The sequence below is a fragment of the Primulina tabacum genome, chromosome 13 (assembly GCF_025594145.1).
Source record: "Primulina tabacum isolate GXHZ01 chromosome 13, ASM2559414v2, whole genome shotgun sequence".
NCBI lineage: Eukaryota > Viridiplantae > Streptophyta > Magnoliopsida > Lamiales > Gesneriaceae > Primulina > Primulina tabacum.
Genome location: NC_134562.1, coordinates 31,136,331 through 31,157,055, shown reverse-complemented (window position 1 = coordinate 31,157,055; position 20,725 = coordinate 31,136,331). Strand labels below are relative to the sequence as shown.

Below are 20,725 nucleotides of genomic sequence, written 5' to 3'. Positions count from 1 at the left end.
CTTTTGTGTGTACGAAGTTCTTAATTTTAGTGTAATCTTTAAAATTTTGATGCGAAAATATTTCGTGTAAAAAAAAAAGCGAAAACAAAAAAAAAACTAATTTTATATATACACACACGAAGGTCAATTAAACATGCATGTGTCCCCTAATTCGAGTCATGGGCATAATTTGTTGGTCATTAAGAGGAAATGGAAACTACTGATTAATGATTATACAGAGATTCGAGCAAATTAAATAATGTAATGTTTCATTAATCGAAGCAGCCAAAGAATAAGAGAGAATGTTTCCCAAGTTGTAATACTGAATTATGTCAATTTTATACTTCTATTCATCCATTATTTGAGGGTCCGTGAAAAGATCCGTTACCAGCCTGGATTATCATTCCAATTTTTGATGAAAAGGATGTTTAATAATCGTCATTTCAAACGTGATTTAAAATATTTGAGTTATATCAGTATCACTAACAATAAAATTTGATAAAAAGATACGCGCTCGCTTCTACGAAGCTATTAATAATGTCGTTTAAGAAAACAAAATGTCATAATTCGTATTAAATTATGTTAGTTTTGGTCGGTATATAAATGACTAGATAATTGTGCTTAGACAAAAGCGATAATCAAATGGATATAAAACAATTTCTCCAGCATAGTTAACATTCAAAAGGCTTAAAATTGCTTCCAAAAAAATACTTAAATCCCAAATAATTGGAATACATATATATGCGTGTGGATATAGCCAAATATTCACAATTATATTTTCTCTATTGTTTTCATTTATTCTTGATTAATATTGATACATCTCGTGTCGATGAAACGGCTTTTATCTATAGAAATAAATTTGTTTCAGATTTATGTAAATCAACGACGAATTTGCTACAAAATTACGGTAGCTTCGATGCTACATGTGGGAGCACTGCCCCCACATGATTTGATTGAACAAGATTCACACACATATTTGATTTTAAAAAAATTAGTGAACCCCATGTATTTGTGGCTAAATTTGGGCCCTTGATTCTATCATGAGGTAGTACCCCTACATGTAGGATGGAATCAACCCAAAATTATTAATCCATTTCATTTTCATTAAAAATGATGTTTGAGAATAAATTTGAGCAAAAATTTCATATTGTAGGTTTGTTATGTTGGAGAAAATCTATATAAACTTAGAATTAGGGATGTAAATGAACCAAACCGTTTGCGAGCTATTCGAAGCTCGGTTCGATAAAAAGCTCGTTTGAGTTCGTTTGTTAATCATATCAAGCCAAGCTCAAGCTCGATTTTGAGCTCGAAAAATTAATCAAACCAAGCTCAAGCCTAAAGATATTCGGCTCGTGAGCTCGCAAACATGTTTGATATTAGGCTCGCGAGCTCGAGCTCGAGCTCGGCTCGTTTAGGTGGCTCGTAAGCTTCAGTTTGACTCATTTGTTGAGTTGACAAATAAAAATATTAGTATTAATATCAATGGAAAGAATTGAAGACAAGTCAAATAAAAATATTAGTACTAATGTTATTATGAACTTTACATGATACTTGACTAGTTGTTATTGGAGATGATTTTGTAATTTCTGATTTTAATGGATTCTTTGACGTCCTCCCTACTTTCTCACCAGACTTAGTTGAAGTATTAAAGGGGTGAAATTATTTCATTGTTATTTATATGGTGATATCAGTGTATGATGAATATTCTAGATGTATTATTTTGAAATGTTCGATAATATATTTATTTATGTTTGTACCTCTTATTTGTGTCGTTTTGGTTATTTATGAATGAATTTATATTTTTATGTCTGATTTAAAATTAGTTTATAGATATATTTAATTTTTAACAAGCTCGAATCAAGCTCAAACTCGAGCTCAATTTTATGTTTTACGAGCTCGAAAACGAGCCGAGCTCAAGCCAGGCTTGTTAAACATGTTAAACGAGCTATTAATGAATCAAGCTCGAGCCTGGCTTGATTAACATTCTAAACGAGCTTTTAACGAGCCGAGCTCGAGCTTTTCTCGAGCTTGGTAATTTCGAGACAAACCAAGCTCGAGCCTGATAATAAAAGCTCGAATCGAGCTTGAGCTCGAGCCTCAAACAATCTTAAACAAACCAAGCTCAAGCCTGATACTGTTTGGTTTGGTTTGGATCGTTTACATCCCTACTTAGAATGTATCATGTTAAATCATAAAGAACTAAATCGTAAACTGTGATGAAAGCGCACGTGAAGTCATAATCTTTAATCTTCTAGGACATATGGTTGCTCTTCCAGATCTACACGTTTTTTCTTGAAGGAATCATTCAGTTTCCTATCAGATCTATATTTTATAATGAGGATAGAGAATATGAAACATGATCACATGCGATCCGAATACTATAATCAATATATAGATAATGTCTATCATTATCTTCTGATATTTCTGTTTTAACTCATCGTAAAAACATAATTAAACTTTTGTCTATACACATTAAAGACTCACAACCTATCAGATACATTAAAACACAATAGTCAAAAATTTAACCAATCACTTTAAATTTTGACATAACTTAAGAGACAACTAATAACATAAAATTATTTACATATAATCCCAAATAATAAAACTGACCCAATATATATGTAACTTTATAATTATATTTTGTGAAAATAACCGTATGAGCTCAAAACTTGTTGTCATTCTGAAATTATCTATAACGAATCCGGCTCATTAAAAATATCAACATATGATCAAAACAGTATTCGTTAAACTCGCGGTAACTAGATCATCAGTTGTCACATATGCCAAAATAACTATTTTATTTTTTAATATAATGCATACGTGACATATGAATTATATCATTTTGTGTTTTATATTCAATATGAGACACTCTTACTAAGAACATTCACATTGATGTTTGCATGATTCATAAGTTTTGAACGTCAAAATAAAAAAAATTAAAAATATTTAAATGATGATTGCGGGGGACGCTCATCTCACATGGGTTTCTCCCACCCCATTTATTTTTATTCTTTAATTTTTTAAAAATAAATTTAATCAAATCTAATATCTATTTTAATTTTTTTAATATAATGTGTATCTCACGTTTTTTGATGAGGCAGCGGATATTATAAAACATGCAGACGCCATAAATCCCAACTCCAACGACTATATTGTTTCCTAAATAAAATTTAACCTTAAATATTATATGATTCATCTCTTAAGCTAGAGGTCCTAGGTTTCCTCTTGTAAGTAGTTGTACCTACAGTCAGTTTAATTTTAATAATATTTAGAGTTTATAATTTATACCTTTTTTGAAAAATAATTATGATGCTTTTCGCACGCAAAAATTAGTTTTAATTGTCAACTTCGATGGCACGTCTCGAAATTCCGTCCGTTCAAATTATAGTTGCCGCCTTAATTAAACACATGTGCTCGATAGCGTATTGAATTTCCAATTATTCGTAACATAAATTTTGAAATATAATTTTGAATAATTAATGGAGAGCATTAAATTTCCTATCTTCGAACCGTCCAAAATGCGGTGTTTAAGAGATGGCAATGGGACGCGGTCGGGTTTTTTTATCCCCATCTCCATCTTCGAATTTCATCTCCACTCCCATACACTCCCCGATCTTTTTTTTTTGGTTCACCGAAAGCATGGGATCAAATCCCCACCCTCATCCCCACTCTCATCTCCATTTCAAAAATATTAATGGGATAAGACGAATGTGGGTTCGGGGATTTCTCCAAACTAAAACTTAATATTATCTATTATTAAAGATAATATTAATAATAAAATAATAATATTTTAAAAATAATATTATTATATTACAAACCCGAAAAAATCAGAGATCCACATCTTCATTTCGGGTTTTCTCAGTAAGGATATATATATATATATATATATATATATATATTTATGAGTAGGTATCTTGTGAGATGGTCTCACGAATCTTTATCTGTGAGACGGGTCAATCCTACTGATATTCACAATAAAAAGTAATATTTTTTCATGGATGACCCAAATAAGAGACCCGTCTAACAAAATGCGACCCGTGAGACCGTCTCACACAAGTTTTTACATACATATATATATATATATGTATATATATGGTTTTAACTTTTACGAAATCACATTGATGACATTTATTTGAGCAGCCAAATTTCTTGCAAAACTTCAACCTTTGCATGTTTATTGAACTCAGTAGACAACAAAACAATTTAATAAAGGTTCCTTATTCTCAACCAACTTTTAAATCGGGGTGGATTATTGTGACATTATATCTATAGACATATCATGCATAACTAGCAAAAAAATGGGAATATATGCTATTTTTTTGCCAAATATGTCAATTGATATTCAATCGGTCTTTTTTTTTGCATGGTCCATAGGAGTATGACATAATTTATTGCAGCAAGCCCTTTAGAAAAGTGCTCTAAATTCCTAGATCAATTTGGATACAAAATTTGTAAATTCTTTAATGTTATTTTTGAAAAATAGAAGTAATTTATTATTTACATATAAAACTACATTTTTATTTTAAGAAAAGTTGATTGATAAACTTTGAAAACTTTGTCATTTTTTGGATGAATATACACTATCTCGGGAAAATGAAAACCTCCTCTCCATTTTGCGTAACATTTATTGCTATATAAATACTGTTGTGACTTAATAATTCTCACAGCTAGGTAAAACAAATGAAAACATGATGTTTGAACTGCTATACGATTCCAAATTTTTGAACTGCACCATTATTATCAGCTGTAATTTTTAGTAAACCGGAAAATGCTCGATCTTACAAATACATATGTTGGAACATTTCATGTTTGCAATCTTGATTTTGATGATTAAGAAAACTAGTTATTTTGTTTCTAATGATTTTATCTAAGTGCGCAGAAACTGGAACTGATTAGTTATCGAGCCGAAACTGAAGCTATCGAGATGCAAACTGAAAACGCCAACTGATCGTTCAAACTGAATCAGTTCAACTGATATATCAAAGACCAGTTTAACTGATTGTCCAGCTGATAGGCAGTACAACAAAGACCTTCAGAAGCCCGGCCAGCTGATGAAGAGCTCAACTGATGAAGAGTCCAGCTGACCAGTTCAACTAAAGCAGCGAAATCAGTTCAGCTGATGAGCCAACTGATTTCACCGAACAAGTTCAACTAACCAGTTCAGAACATCAGTTAGGAGCCGATGAGTTTGCAGAACACGACAAGCTTATCTAAATGAAATCCAGCTGTGCACAACGGTATAAAAGTAATTATATGATCAAAGTACAATAGTGAACGTTACAGCAGAGCTTAAAGCCAAAAACGAATTATAACTACAACGAACATATTTGATGAGTCTTGGTGTACGGTCACATTGTCTCTATAAATACAAGATCAAGACCATCAACAAACAAGTGTGTGAAGATCAAAAGAGAAAAAGGGTATGCCAACAGCTTAGTCTAAAAGCAAAATTCTCAGTATATGAGAACACCTTCGTGTTGTATCCATATATAAGTTCTTACACACGCACACACACAATCAATCACACATACAGAAAATTGAGCTTACTGATAAGTTGAGTGAGTATTGTACAAAGAAATAAAACTTGTGTATGTAGTCTTTGACACATAGACGTTAAACAATAGACGTTAAACAAGTGTTGGCTGGAAGGTGCTGCCTTCAGTCTAGGCTAGGAATTCAGTTAGGCAGTAGTGTAAGTGCTAAGCTGAGTGAGTTTGTACAAAGTGTTGTATAAATCAAAGTCTTCTAGTGGAACCTACCCGAGGTGGTAGAAGGGGTGACGTAGGATAAGTTGAAGTCTCCGAACAACCATAAACATATCTTGTGTATTTAATTGCTTAACTTTTGTTTAAGCTGATTTGATCAGTTTGAGATGTTATCAGTTCAGTTCTCACCATAACTGAACTGATATATGTAAGAACTTTAAACCGATTAGCTTTTTTAATGAATGATTATTTCGAGTATTTTTCACTTTGTTTAAAACCAAACTCGATCTAATTAATCGGTGTTTATGTGAAACACATATACAAAAAAATGGTATTAAATAATTTTATATATTAAAAACATAAAAAACTTTTTATATGCTTTTTTCATAATTAATTTGAATAATTATTTAAAAATTATATTATTTTTAAGCTTATGATGTTAAATAACTTTTAATGTTAGGAGTGATTGTTCGTTTAATTTAATAATTATAATATATAAATAAAGATAAAATATATACTGGAATGTGGTAGTTGTAGATGATCTTCAAATTTATTAAAATATATTTTTATGATACATTTTATTAAGTATTTTGTAATTTGAATGAAAATATTTTTGTCATTTTTGAGGTCCCTTCTGTTTTGTATAATAACAGTTGATTATTATTATAATTTTATTTTATGAAATATTTACTTGTCAAATAATGAAGATTAAAGGCATATTACAATTTATTGGCAAAAACTAGTATGAGACGATCTCATGGATCGTATTTTGTGAGACGGGTCTCTTATTTGGGTCATCTATGAAAAAAATTACTTTTTCTGCTAAGAATATTATTTTTTATTGTGAATATTGGTAGGATTGACCCGTCTCACAGATAAAAATTCGTGATACTGTCTCACAAAAGACCTACTCCAATTTATTTGTGTGGTAGTAAATATTACACGATTTGTTGTGAAGGAATTCATTCTCTACTTGGGGTGCATTTGAAAATCTAAATTCATTTCATTCTTTAAAAAAAATCTAAATTCATTATAATTTATCAATTACTTATACATTTATTTGCCTAAATAAAAGGAAATTGACATTTTTATTTCATATTTTTATTTTTGTAATTTTAATATTCTATATTATCAAATTTCAGTCTTGTTTATTATATTTGTTTTTTAAAAATAATTTTAGTTTTTTATTATATGTGCCCAAAATGCGTAGACTTCCTAATAAAACAAAGTGAGATTGTTAAAAAAAATTAAATTTACGAGACTAAAATTTAAATTTCCCCACTATCAAAATTGGGAAGAAAAATATAGCATTCGCGGCTTTTTAAAAAACCTTTTAACAAAGAACATTTTTTTTCTTGGAATCTTCGCTCGTATCTTACGATGAGTTCATTGTCCATACGATCTTTCTAAATTTGTTAGTGCTATAAGTATCGACCTCAATAAGCTCGGCAAGTTCATAATTTCTCAGATGAAATTCATGAAGAAAACAGAGTGCGCAGTTCCGGAAGTAATCTTGAATTCCGGCCATAAAATGCCAGGCCTAGGCTTAGGAACCGCGGCGCATCCGATGCCGCCGACTGATCAGCTAACAACCGTCCTCTTGGAAGCAGTCGCCGCCGGGTACCGCCACTTCGACACGGCTGCCATGTATGGATCAGAGGAAGCCGTCGGCAGAGCGGTGGCCGCGGCGATCGAATGCGGCCTGGTTAAGGATCGGAAGGAGATTTTCATAACCTCGAAACTGTTTATGACAGATACTCACCGTGATCTTGTGGTGCCGGCCCTCAAGAAAACACTCCGGTACTTGTTTCCTTTATTGCATGTTCTATCATGGAGGCGGAGAAATTTAAGGTCGCGGCTCAGAAGTGTTTAACTACAGCGGCTGTCGTGGAACTGAACGGTGATTTTGCGGGCCATGGCGGAACTTGTTTTCTTTTAATGTTTTTCAACCTCTTTCCTATTTTTTTCCATTTAAAATTTATCCAAAAAATTCTGAATTTTATTTCTAATTTCAATTTTAAAAACTCTGCGACAATAGCCTGGCCTTTCCGCTGGAACAAGAGTCTCCGCGGCACCATTCGTGCCGGCGAACCATGATCTCTACCGCATTTTCTTGAACTTTGTTTCATCATTGACAACATCAATTCATCGAGCAAGTATTGCATCTGTTATATCTATGATACGTTCTAAATCATCCTAAATTTCAATGTCGTATGTTAATCCGTCGCAAAAATTAATCAAAACTTGTTATCACACATGAAACAAGAAATAAACTTATGAATGTTTATTTATGTAGTAAGCTGGGGCAAGATTATGTGGATCTGTATCTGATACACTGGCCAATAAGGACAAAGCAAACTGCTGATGTTTATAAACTGAGTGAAGAAGACATGCTTTATTTCGATATAAAGGAGGTTTGGGAGGCCATGGAGGAGTGCTCTAGATTGGGTTTAGCCAAATCCATTGGCGTAAGCAATTTCAGCTGCGAAAAACTCTCGAAATTGCTGCGAAATGCAACCATCCCACCAGCAGTTAACCAGGTAATTAAATGTATAAATTGTATGAGTTTTCAGAGAACTTCGCAAAATTCGAATTTATTTGAGATCCAAAGATATATTAAATTGTGCCTCGACTGAAACTCAGGTTGAAATGAGTATAGCATGGCAACAAAGAAAAATGTTGGAGTTTTGCAAGGAGAAGAGGATTCATGTGTGTGCATGGTCTCCTCTTGGGGCAAATGGAGCTTTATGGGGATCACATGCAGTGATGCAGAGTCCAATTCTCGAAGAAATTGCAGCTGCTAAGAACAAAACCAAGGCTCAGGTGAAATACTCGTTCTGATTTCGTGTGTAATTAATCTTGAAAATATAAGTTTTATTTATTTACAGATCAAAACCAAGTATATCTAATGTTTTAAGTACATGGCGAGATTGTCTCAGTTACAGGACTATAATCGAGCTTGACTCGAATCTGAAAAATGTTACCATGCCTCGATCAAGTAGTTCTTATCCACCTTGAACTCGAGTAGTTCTCAGGTTATCTGGGATCGAGTACTGATTTTTCTCTTAAAAAGAATCCCTTAAAACTTTTGAAATATCAGGGTATGTAATTTGTGATTGAATCAAAAAGTAAAATGATCATTTGATTATCATTCAAAAGATAATAAGACATTCAGGAGTAATTTATCATGTTCGGACAGGGGAGATCAAAGCTTGAGCTCTGCCGAAAAGTACTTGATCAAGTTGCTCACGAGCAGCTCGACTTGGTTGGAATTAAATTAATGTGAACTAATAGATCAATACATAAAATTTCAGGTGGCATTGAGATGGGTATGTGAACAGGGAGCAGTCCCTCTAGTGAAGAGCTTCAACAGCGAGAGAATGAGACAGAATCTTCAAATTTTCGACTGGGAATTAACAGATGAAGAAACTTGCAAGATTGGAAAGATCTCACAGGCAAAAGCATTCACAGGTCAAGGGTTTATATTCCCAAAAGGACAATACAGATCAGTGGAAGAATTATGGGATGGAGAAGTATGAACGGGGTATGGTTCCCCGGTATTACCTCAATGATAGATCTAGTGACCGTAAAGGGTCACATAATTTTTTCATGTGATACAATATACCAGTCGACGCGAAAAAACAAATATGACTCTTTTATGTCCATTGGATCAAAGGGTACAATCGAATAAATCAGTATGCACAAATATTCACATGAAACATGTCCTTTGCATACACAAATGAAAGGTAGACAAAATACAGTCTTGGACTATAAATTTTAGAGCCATTTACATGATAAATTCATTTTGAAAACAAAAGTAACACAACGGTTTTTATTATAGATCTTATAAAAACTTGTGGGTGGTATATTCTAAGCAGAGGTTTACTCGATTGTCTCATGTATGTTGGTTTTTTTGTCTAAATTATTGTCTCCGATGAAAGAGTTGATCTTGATTTACCGATGGAATGACTTTTGAGTTGTTAAAATTGGAACTTGGATCTAACTCAACCCCAAAAGCTAGCTCCAGGGGTGAGGATTATCAAAGCCCATATATACAACTCCCAGGTTATTTATCCAATCGATGTGTTACAAATAACACACCCCTCTCACGCCCAGGAATGAACATCTGGAGCGTGGAGTTTACAAATGACCCAATTATAGGCAGAACGGGTAGCCTAATTATAGGCAGTCCAACACATAACGGTGGAATCCGGGCTCTGATACCATGTTAAGATTGGAACTTAGACCTAACTCAACCCCAAAAGCTAGCTCAAAGGATGAGGATTATCCAAGCTCATATATACAACTCACAGGTTATTTATCCAACCGATGTGGGATAATTAACATGAGTGGATCAAATATTTATCATTAAGATCGTTTACCGTAGTTGAAATAACTGAATTTTCGGGTGTTCGATCAAGTAAAGGAAACTCATTGAAAGCAGTATTTTATTTCTTAATTAAATTTTCTTTATTGATGATATTGTGATATTAACATGTGAAGTTTTGTCTTTCTAAACTAATAAGATTAGTTAGAATATTTATATTTATGATAAAATATCTAGATATTATACTATTGTGCAAAAGAGTTTACTTCATAATAAAATTCTTGTTTCCATATTTATGTAAGACTGTATAAAAATAAACTTTAGGGCAAATGAAGGCTATAAATAAGATATGGTTTTTTTAGTTGAAGGAGGGAAGTGAAACGCCGCAGGAAAAGCAAAAAATTACGTCAATAAATTAATAAAGAGCTCAAGCTAAGACGAAGCTAAGACTTATTCAAATGATAACGTGAAGTGTTTGAAAACATTCAAATCACAACACCTAATCATTGTTTTGATTAGCGTGTCGTTTCTTCTAGAACTCGGCTTCTCGTTTGTTTCATCCGTATATTTGATTATACGGTATGATATATGCTTGAATGCACTTTGTTCCCTAACTTGTTAAGGGAGTTAGTTTTTATTTGTTCAATTGTATTTATTTATCTAAATTGATAAGTTTTTTGGTGAACCGTTTTGCAACGAGGCATCGCACAAGTTTTATAATTGTACATGATTTATCATGTCTCATTTTAGCAATTAAAGTTTATTTGTGTGTTTAATTAATTTATATTCCGTGCCATATTGGGAATAAATGTTACAACATCTTTCACAGAAGTGTTGATATGTGATTGAACACGTCAGCAATCATGTAAAATTAACTATAATGGAAAAAATGTGCAAATAAATAGAGATAAACCACAAATTAATCAATAAAAAGTAAAAATAAAAAACATGCAAATTGCACTACCAAAAATTTATTTTCCAAAAGTAATTGTGTCATTGAATCTCACGTCCATGTTGCATCGGGTGGTTTATTTAGTCCATGCATATTCACAAAAGGGAAAAGTGTTTCACTTTTATATGATCGATAAATGGGAAAATTTGTAAAATAACTTCGGTCATCGATAAATTCTATGTTTATGAGCAAGAGAAGCCAACTGGCATGATGCATCTTGAACTTGTTTCTTCTAGTAGATGGATGCTCCAAAAATTATTTTTTAAAATATATATGTAGAGTTTAATTGGTAAACAACGCATCGAATTTGGATTTGGGGATAAATATTTTGCCTCGAACATTTTATATTAATAATAATGGACTGATTCGGTCGAAAGAGACCCTTCCATGTATGGGAAACTTGTTCTGTTGCTGCTTGAAGATGTGCATAGTTTTCGCCGTCTTGTCCTTTTCTAATCATGTTTTTCTTCCTTTAATTTCAAGGCTGGAAATTTTATAAATCCCATGGGATTTAAAGGGCTCCTAGACATCACTACATAAAAAAGGCCTACGACAACGGTTTTTTTTTTTTATAAAACCGTTGTTAAATGCCATGTGGTTAAAGGGTGCGGTCGAAGACAACGATTTTTATCCGCTGTTGTAGATACAATTTGCGACGGTAGCGATGGTATTAAATCGTCGCTAAAATTAGCGACGGTATGCCATAAAATCCGTCGCTAATTTTAGCGACCGTTGTTTCATTATTTCCGTCGCTAATATTTTCAGTAAAATAAAAATAAATTATTTTTAATAATTTAATAAATCTAAAAAAACTATAATTTGATTATGCTAACAATATGCATGATCTTAACTAATACTTAAAAATTTATCAAAAATTAAAGCGAAAAAATTTACCCTAAATCGAAACTAAAATCGTGTAAGAAGAAAAATTTTAAGTGTTGTGAAGTGATAAAATTGTGTAAGAGATAAAAATTTTAAGTGTTGTGAAGTGGTGTGGAGGAAAATGGGCCGGTTTTTGGTGTTGTGGAGGAAAAATTTTAAGTGTTGTGAAGTGGTGTGGAGGAAAATGGAGCAGATATTTATAGACAATTTGCGACGATTTTTGGTTAAACCGTCGCTATTTACAAAACCGTCGCATGTTTTATATTTGCGACGATTTTGCTTACAACCGTCGCTTTGTGTTAAAACCGTCGCTAATTTTAGCGACGGTTTCGGAAAAACTTTCGCTAATTTAAAACATGCAACGGTTTTAATTTACACCGTCGCTAAATTGAGCAAAGTTTTTAACAAAACCGTCGCTCTTTTTAAATTAGTGCGGGTTTGCTAAAACTGTCGCTAATTTTAGCGACGGTTTCAGCATAACCGTCGCTAAATATTGTCCAAAAAACGCACTAACCAGAAAACCGTTGTCGATTGTCCAAAAAAACACGTTAATAGACAACGGTTCATAGAACTGTTGTTTTTGACCCTAAAAAACGCTCAAAGACAACGGTTTCATAGAACCGTTGACATTGACCCTAAAAACCGTTCTTTTGCTTAAAAAATGCACATACGACAACGATTTTCACTAAAACCGTTGTTAAAAGCTTTTTAAAAATCGTTGTCGTATGTGCGTTGTTGAAGTCTGTTTTTCTTGTAGTGCATATATAGTGAGGGTTAATCAGTTATAGGCGTGTCATGGCTATAAAATTTGAAAAATATCAACTCGATGTGCTAAAAGCAGCGTTTGAAGAATCCGAGCACTTGAGTAAACTAAAGAAGATTGAGCTTGTCAAAGTTACAGAACTGGATGTGGAGCAAATCACGAGTTGGTTCAACCGGCAGCGAGCCAAGAAACAAGCAAGGGAGTCGAGCGACGACTTGGAACGAAGCATTAAGTGGCAGATCCAAGAATACCTACGCTTGAGCAAATATAGTAAATTAGATGTGTTCGAAAAGGAGCTGCAACAAAACAAGTAGTAGAAATCTTCAAGTGTCCAAGAGCAAAGTCATGCCAGTGTTTGACGTGACCTGAGACGAAAAATAAAAAAATATGTCCTCATGTTGTAGTCAATGGCGGAGCCAGAAACATGGCTCCGTCCAGGCTGAAATTTTAAACTATAAATTTTTTTAATATTTTAAATTTATCTACCAGAGCTAATATCATATTATTCCAAAATTATACAAAATTTGCATATACATTTTTAAAAAAAACATTGGGCCACCCGAGCTTCATGTGGCTACGCCTCTGATTGTAGTGAATAACCATAAAGTTCATTTCATAAATAAAAAATAAATATAAGGAAAAATATACTTTATGTCACATATATTTACGTATTTTCGATTATTTTACTTTGTGTTGTTGAATTTCAATGTTATTCTGCTATGTCTGATTTTTTTTTTTTTTGTAAATTTCGTGATTTCTCACGAGACACTGATAATGTTGACATGATATCAACATGACTCTCACATATGCATGTGATATAAAAAAAACTCTATTGGTAAAAAGACTGCGATTACCAAAGATTATGTAGAATACATTAACTAAAATTGAAAATTGTTGATACAGTTAATAAAGTAGTAAAAAAACATAAATATGAGATCAAAATTATAATTTTTACTACGTATAATAATTAAGCTTTAATTAATATCTTAAATAAATTCAATCTGTTCGGTTCCTCTAGGAATTAATTCAATTTGTTCAAATTTCAACATTATCATTTAATCCACATAAAGTTTTAAAATTAATTAATGGACCTCGTAGTTTTGTGATTTGGGCTCTACCCAATTCACATAAATCTCATATTTTCAGAACTACTGTCCATAAAGTCTCCAATGTTTGGGCCCCTTCTTGGGCCAAGTCTTGAGACGGTGGCCTACCTAGCCTCACAGAAGGTCCGGCCTTGGTCCAGAGTAACATCATGTGGTAACGTCCCAATTTGAGGATTGCTCTCATGTATCAATATGCGTCTTTTCAGCGTGTTTATTTTTCATTCACATGTATCCTAAAAACTTGACAGCGGATCATCCAACCCTATAGTTGTCTCAAGTGAAGAACTATTCACTTTGTAGTTTTAAGTGACTAGTTCACGAAAAGAAGGTGCAACTAATTGAAATAAATAGTAATTATCAATTTTTTTAAACTCTCGTCAATTGTATCGTCTCATACCTGCATAACCTTAAATCTCTCTCATTCCAGTGTGAGATCTGTTCATTCATGTTCTGCTTCGCCTAAAAGTCTACCAGGAGCCGCTCCTTGTCCATACAACCTCTTAGAACCAACAATCACTTCCATCATCTTTGGTCTCAAGCGTCACATACAAAACTACATGGGAGGTGTCTCATATATTTAAAAAGGAAAAAAATAAAATAAATAATTATGACACATGCTATATTTCGAGTTTCTCTCTATGTTTGTTAGAAATTTCTGAATCGCTCAATGATCTAAGATTGTATTTGGATTTATATATTTGAAGTTTGGAATTTCAAATCCAAAATAACAAACCAATTGGTTTGTTTGGACAAATTCACTTGACAATGAATTTCAAGTCCCAAATAGTTATTTTTGATTCATTGCGATGGATTTCAATTCATTCTAACATGCAGTCATTTGAAATCATTCAGCCAAATATTTTCTCAAATCCAAATGCAACTTAAAATATATCATCTAAACAAAATATTATTAATTTTGTTCGTCGTATTTCTCACGTTCTTATCTCAAATTCAATGTATTTATTTTGCAATGAGTTTTAGTACCATTTCCATTATTCGTTCATTAATTAAGAAATAAAAATAATACAATGTTTTATCATAGGACTAATATTAATTTGTGAGTGATATACATTAAGGCATAGTTTGATACACATAATAGGATAAACATGTGTTATATAATATAAGGATAAGTTAATGATAAATAAGATGTATGATATTATATTTAATGTTTCGTATGATTTTAATCAGAGTGATTAAATTTATTTATTATATTGTAATGACAAAATTAACTTTATCATAATAAATTTTATAATTTCAAAGTTGTTGCTTGAGTTCATATTTTTATCTGTTCATGTGCCGACAGTGATTGCATGATTTATTTATTTTTTACCTAATTTTATATATTATATAATATGATAATTGAGCCATTAATTTTGTGAGTCAAGTCAAATATAAATTTTTACGGTTAATCGAGTGATACTAATAATTTTATTGAGATTTATACAAATCATTATATAATTATCTCGACTTCATTTATATAATTATCATAGTATATAATATATAAAAATAAATAAAAATATTTATTTGATTTTAATTTCTACCCACAAGTGAAATGAGAGAACAATAAGGTTTATGATTTTTATATATTGAGGGCAATTAAGTCATTTGTGGTGTTTTTATCATTAGATTAAAATTATCACATCTTATAAAAGGGATATTTTATCTCTATATAAAATTATTTATCACGAGCCCATGATAATTTTAAAAAGGTACTAAACGTGGGATAAATATGATTATTTATCAATCCTTCTCTTATCTTATGTACCAAAATATACCTAAGCATACAGTTTACTCATATGCTTATAAGTTCAATACATCTTATGCTTGCTAGAGATTTCTAACACACATATATATGGTGTCCTCGCATGTGTGTGAGCACCGAATCCTAAACTATAACATAGAAATACATGTTGAATTATAACTTAAAACCTTGTGAGGACTATCACATAATCAAAAAAATAAAAAAAACATAATACTTTTGACAATGTTTCATAATCGAACAGTAATCGAACCGGTTAACTCTTTAAAAAACGTTTTGACTGAAAGGTTGAACATGATTAATAAAAATTAATATTACATTTATTTTATATAGTAAATAAAACCATAATATATTTATTATTTATTACTCCATGTTGTTTAAAATATATGAGTTGTACTATAAATTATAATTTTTAAAGTTACAAATGTTTGATACAATTATTATATCGGAGAAATTGCTCCAAATGAATAATGCAATTATATATAGAGAAAATTATTGTCATGGAGATCAAGATAAAATGACGAATGTTTGATCCTATTATTAATATCGGAGACATCCTTCCAAACGGGCTGCAAGATAATGTAATGATATACTGAGAAAATAATTGTCAGGAAGATCGATCGAAACGTGATGTCTGATCGAATGTAGCTCGTTGATAATGGAAAATCTATATATGCCACCGTCAGCACCGCACAAATTTGAAATGATTAATCCTTAATTGCCAACAATCTTCCACCACAGGAAATTGCCGCGAGCCATGAGATAAAGATCCAGGCATTAATTTATGGTGAAGATCCCATTCCTCTCTGTGTCTGCACTATTGTGTAAGACCCACATTGGCGCAATGAATTATTCATTTACTGCTATATACATTTGTGTGAGTGTGACTCTTTTGGCCTCCAAGATTTGAGCTTGAATCGGCTGGAGGACTTGTCCAGGACTAGGTATGGAGTTGAATTTTTGTTTTTTTGAAGTTGTGAAGAAAGCAGAGGGTTTTACTCAGTATTCAGTCCTAGGCGAGTTTCGTTCTCCGCGGCTTTATTTTTAATCGTGGGGTCGAACCTACAAATATGGTGTTAATGCATCTTAGACCATCTCCAATCATGGCACCACATTGGTGTCACGCAATTGTGGTGCCATGATTTTTCACTCCAATCCAGCACCAAAACTGGATTAAATTAATTAATGAGTTAAAATGGTACAAATTACGAACAAAAAACAACAAAAATTACGAAACAATAAACAAACTACGACAACTAACAAACCATAAAATTACGAAACATAAAAAAAATTACGTCGAAAAAAGATTTTTAGTAATGCGGTAAACCAGACCCCGATCCTCCAATATCTCCAAAATAAGATCCGAAGTTGTCATTTTCTCGACGTTCATCTTCAAGTCTTTTTTGCAATATTTTTTGTTGCTGAGCTTTAGTGTACTCACCCGGAGTTGGATCAGTAATTTTGCTCAAATCTTTGTATAAAATTCTTTCATCCATTTTTCTTTCTTCTTGTTCAAGTCTAATCTTTTGAAGATCGTAGTTTTGTTGTCTTTCGGCAGTTCCTTGTTTCAAAACATTCAATAACTCGCGATGTTGTTCTTCCATTGTACGTTGAATTTGAGATATGTCTTCATCTCTTTTCTTTTTTGATTTGGCTTTTTTCACTCCAATTGGTCTTTCAAACTGTCACCGATATTATCATCACTCAAATTTATATGAAATGTAGATAACATAGGTGAACCTGATTGGGGCGATTCTTCTAGTGGAGTATCAGATTGTGATGTGTCTAGATAAGTAGCACGCATCTTAGATTTCTTGGTTGGATGGATTTTGTCTCCTGCAATTTTTTCACAATCCTTAACAATATTCCACACATGTTCTTCAATCTCGATTTGCGATTGTGGCAGCTCCAGCACGGTCTTGGCGTAAATATGATTTACATTACATTATGAAAGCTTGCATTATCATGCACAACATGATTATTGAAGATGAACGTGACCTTAGTGCACCAATTCAAGATGCAATGGAAGCACATGTTCCAGACGTTGAAATGATGGTCAATGACGAAAATACAAGATTTCAAGAATTTCTCGCTCGTTATAAAAAAATGAAAAATAGAGATGCTCACTATGAATTACGAAATACATTAATTGAGCATTTATGGGAACAATATAGTAATTCAAATATTTAATATTGTATTTTTGTTGTATTTTTAATTTAATATCAAATGAACGTGTTTTTTCAATGATATTTTGATTTTATTAAAATATAGTTTGTATTAAATAATTGTACGTAAATCAAATAATTATTTTGTTAATATGAAATAATTAATTCAAATTTTAATATATAAATTAAAATATTTAAATATATAAATTTTAATATATAAATTATAATATTAATTATCATTATATTATCAAATTATAAATAATTAACATAAAACAGAAATATTAATATTGAAAAAAAAAGAATATTTTTGGAATATTCTATTGTAGTGTAAAATGTAGTGTAATGTGGTTGGAGATGATTTTAGTGTAACACCAATGTAGTGCAGAATGTAGTGCAGAATATAGTGCAGTGGATTGGAGATGACCTTATAAAAGGCATTGCTAAAACGATAAATTCATTGATGTATTGTTAGTTGTCCCACATCGGCTAAATAAAATCTTTCGAAGTTGTATACATGGACTTGTACAATCATTTCCAATTGAGCTAGTTTTTTATGTTGAGTAAAATTCAAATCTCAAGCCTAATATGGTATCAGAGTCTAAGTTCCACCGTTAAGTGCTGGAGTGTTCATAGTTGAGTCACTCGTTGTCTTGTAAACTTCACGTTCCAGATGTCTATTATTGGGTGTGTGATGTGTGTTAATAAAATCATATCAGTCAGATATATGGACTTGAATAATCATCCCGTTTGAGCTATTTTTTGGGATTGAGTTAGATCTAAGTCTCAATATTAATATCAATATTTATCATTCATTATATGTCAGGTCAACAAGTTTCTAAATGGACTCTATATGTGAGGATACATTTCCATTCTTAGATGGGTATTGCCTTGAGGGTAGCATGAACTTATTGATCATTTATCGGATGATGATTTGTTTATTAAATGCCTATTTAATTATAGAAGGGAAATTAGAGTTTAACTTTTATATGATCGATAAGTATCACGCTCCGAGATCGGAGTTAGTCGATACCGACGTTATTCAACAATCACATAATTGCTAAACAACAAATCTCGTAGTATAGTATAAATCAAAACCAGTTTATTTCATAAATACCATGAAAATGGAATCGTCTTTACAATAGTAACTCTGAAAATGATTAAAATCTGTGGAAGCATTTATAACTTGAATTAAAAACTCAAAAGAACATATTTTTAATTAAAATTCTTCATGCGTCCACTACCTGCCCCAAAACTAGTGTCTGATTTTTCTTTTTTTATTTCTTCTGTTGACTTATCCGGGGAGGGTAGAGTAAGAGGTGAGTGATATGGTCGTCACTCAGCAAGTGGGGCCGTTCGAGCACAACATAACAAAATGCATAAAATTTGAAATACATACCATGCATAACATGACTCATACCACATGCACACCATTAACCAGGTACTGAGTTTCCTCTATTTTTTATGGTTTACTGATATCAGTCCCTAATTTTTACTCTTCTAAGGGTGCAAGGCCTTATAACGGTTATAATCCCACCGTGTAAGAGCCTATGAACATATCATGCTTAGTATTCCCATACATATCCAGTCGAATCCTCACAATGCCAACACTTTCATCATGCGACAACCTTAACAAGAAGGGGGTAAAAAACGAATGTGCACTCGACTGAATTTTCAAAAACGAAAATGAATATAACCAAAAATTAAATCTTTAAAACAAACCTACTTACCTTAGATATGAAAGAAAACGCGATTAATTCAGAAACTTTTAGATCGGGCTTAAACTTTTACAGTACGTTAAAAAGTACGTCAAATAAATTATGAAATGTGAAGATCGGGTTTCGAAGTCGTTTCAACCTGTTTATGGACGAAAAACCGTAGGTATGCTGTTCACACCTAGAATCTGAGCATTTTTTTTTGCGAGAGCTATAAACAAAAAACTAACAGTTGGATTTGACCGAAATTTGATATGTTATTCGAAACATATGGAAACATATTTTGAACAGTGAAGATCGGATTCTAAGCATTTAAGCAAAAGAAATAATTTTCGAACTTGGACAAAACTTTGACAACTGCAGAAGAATTTTGGAGAGAAATTTCGAAAATTTGGAGAGCAAACTAGAAAATTTGAGGTGTAAATGAGGTGTAAACTTTGAATGGGAGCTTCTCCTATTTATAGAGGGGTAGCTGCTATTCAGATCGTGTATTATCTTCTCGTGTAAACTTTTGAATTAAATCTTGAATCTAAGATAAATTATCATATCTTATCTATCTCATTATCTTGTCCAAATATATATATTAATTATCACTTATCTTATATAATATCTTGTATTTATATATCCCAAAATTGAAATATAGACATATTATCTTCTTAAAATTGAACCCTTTGGATAATTGTACACAGAGATTTAATTATCCTACATCACTTTATATAATCTTGATTATCTTAAATAATAATTAAAAAAAACTTGATAACTTAATGCAAATTTCGAGTACAAAAATAATACATTGAATTTGACATATGTGAGTTTTACAATAATTTGAGTAGGTCTCTTGTGAGACGGTTACACAAATCTTTATCTGTGAGACGTGTCAACTCTACCGATATTCACAATAAAAAGTAATACTCTTAGCATAAAAGGTAATATTTTTTCATGGATGATCCAAATAAAATATCCGTCTCACAAAATACGACATGTGAGACCGTCTCACACAAGTTTTTGTCCAATAAATTCTATTAACGAAAAGGAGAAGTCTACATCGATTTTAAACAATATTTAAAACATATATATGTAGAGTTTAACCGGTAAACAAAGCCCATATTTTGAATCTTTGGATTTCGGGCCACATATTTTACCTCGAACATTTTATATTTATGGATTGATTCTGTCGAAATTCAGATCTGGAAAACTAATGTTTAATCATAATCATTAGAATAAATTAAATAGGCCCTTTCCCTTAATAGATATGAGCAATGATTACTTTTACTAAACTAAATATAGTACTCCGATGCGTTGCGATTTAAAAAATTTGATTGGCATAATAATACAATAAACAATTATAACTTATGACGTAAAATAGTAAATTTTG

The 20,725-nt window shown here is 31.9% G+C and overlaps 1 protein-coding gene across 1 annotated transcript; it reads left to right on the top strand.

The window, feature by feature from the left end:
- The first annotated feature begins 7,002 nt into the window (after window positions 1-7,002).
- LOC142522605 (rhazimal reductase 1-like) lies at window positions 7,003-9,563 on the top strand. Its single transcript, XM_075626099.1, has 4 exons — window positions 7,003-7,484; window positions 7,981-8,224; window positions 8,328-8,507; window positions 8,999-9,563. Exons 1-4 carry the CDS (start codon window positions 7,153-7,155, stop codon window positions 9,221-9,223), a joined length of 981 nt encoding a protein of 326 aa, XP_075482214.1. The 5' UTR covers window positions 7,003-7,152; the 3' UTR covers window positions 9,224-9,563.
- The last annotated feature ends 11,162 nt before the right edge of the window (window positions 9,564-20,725 follow it).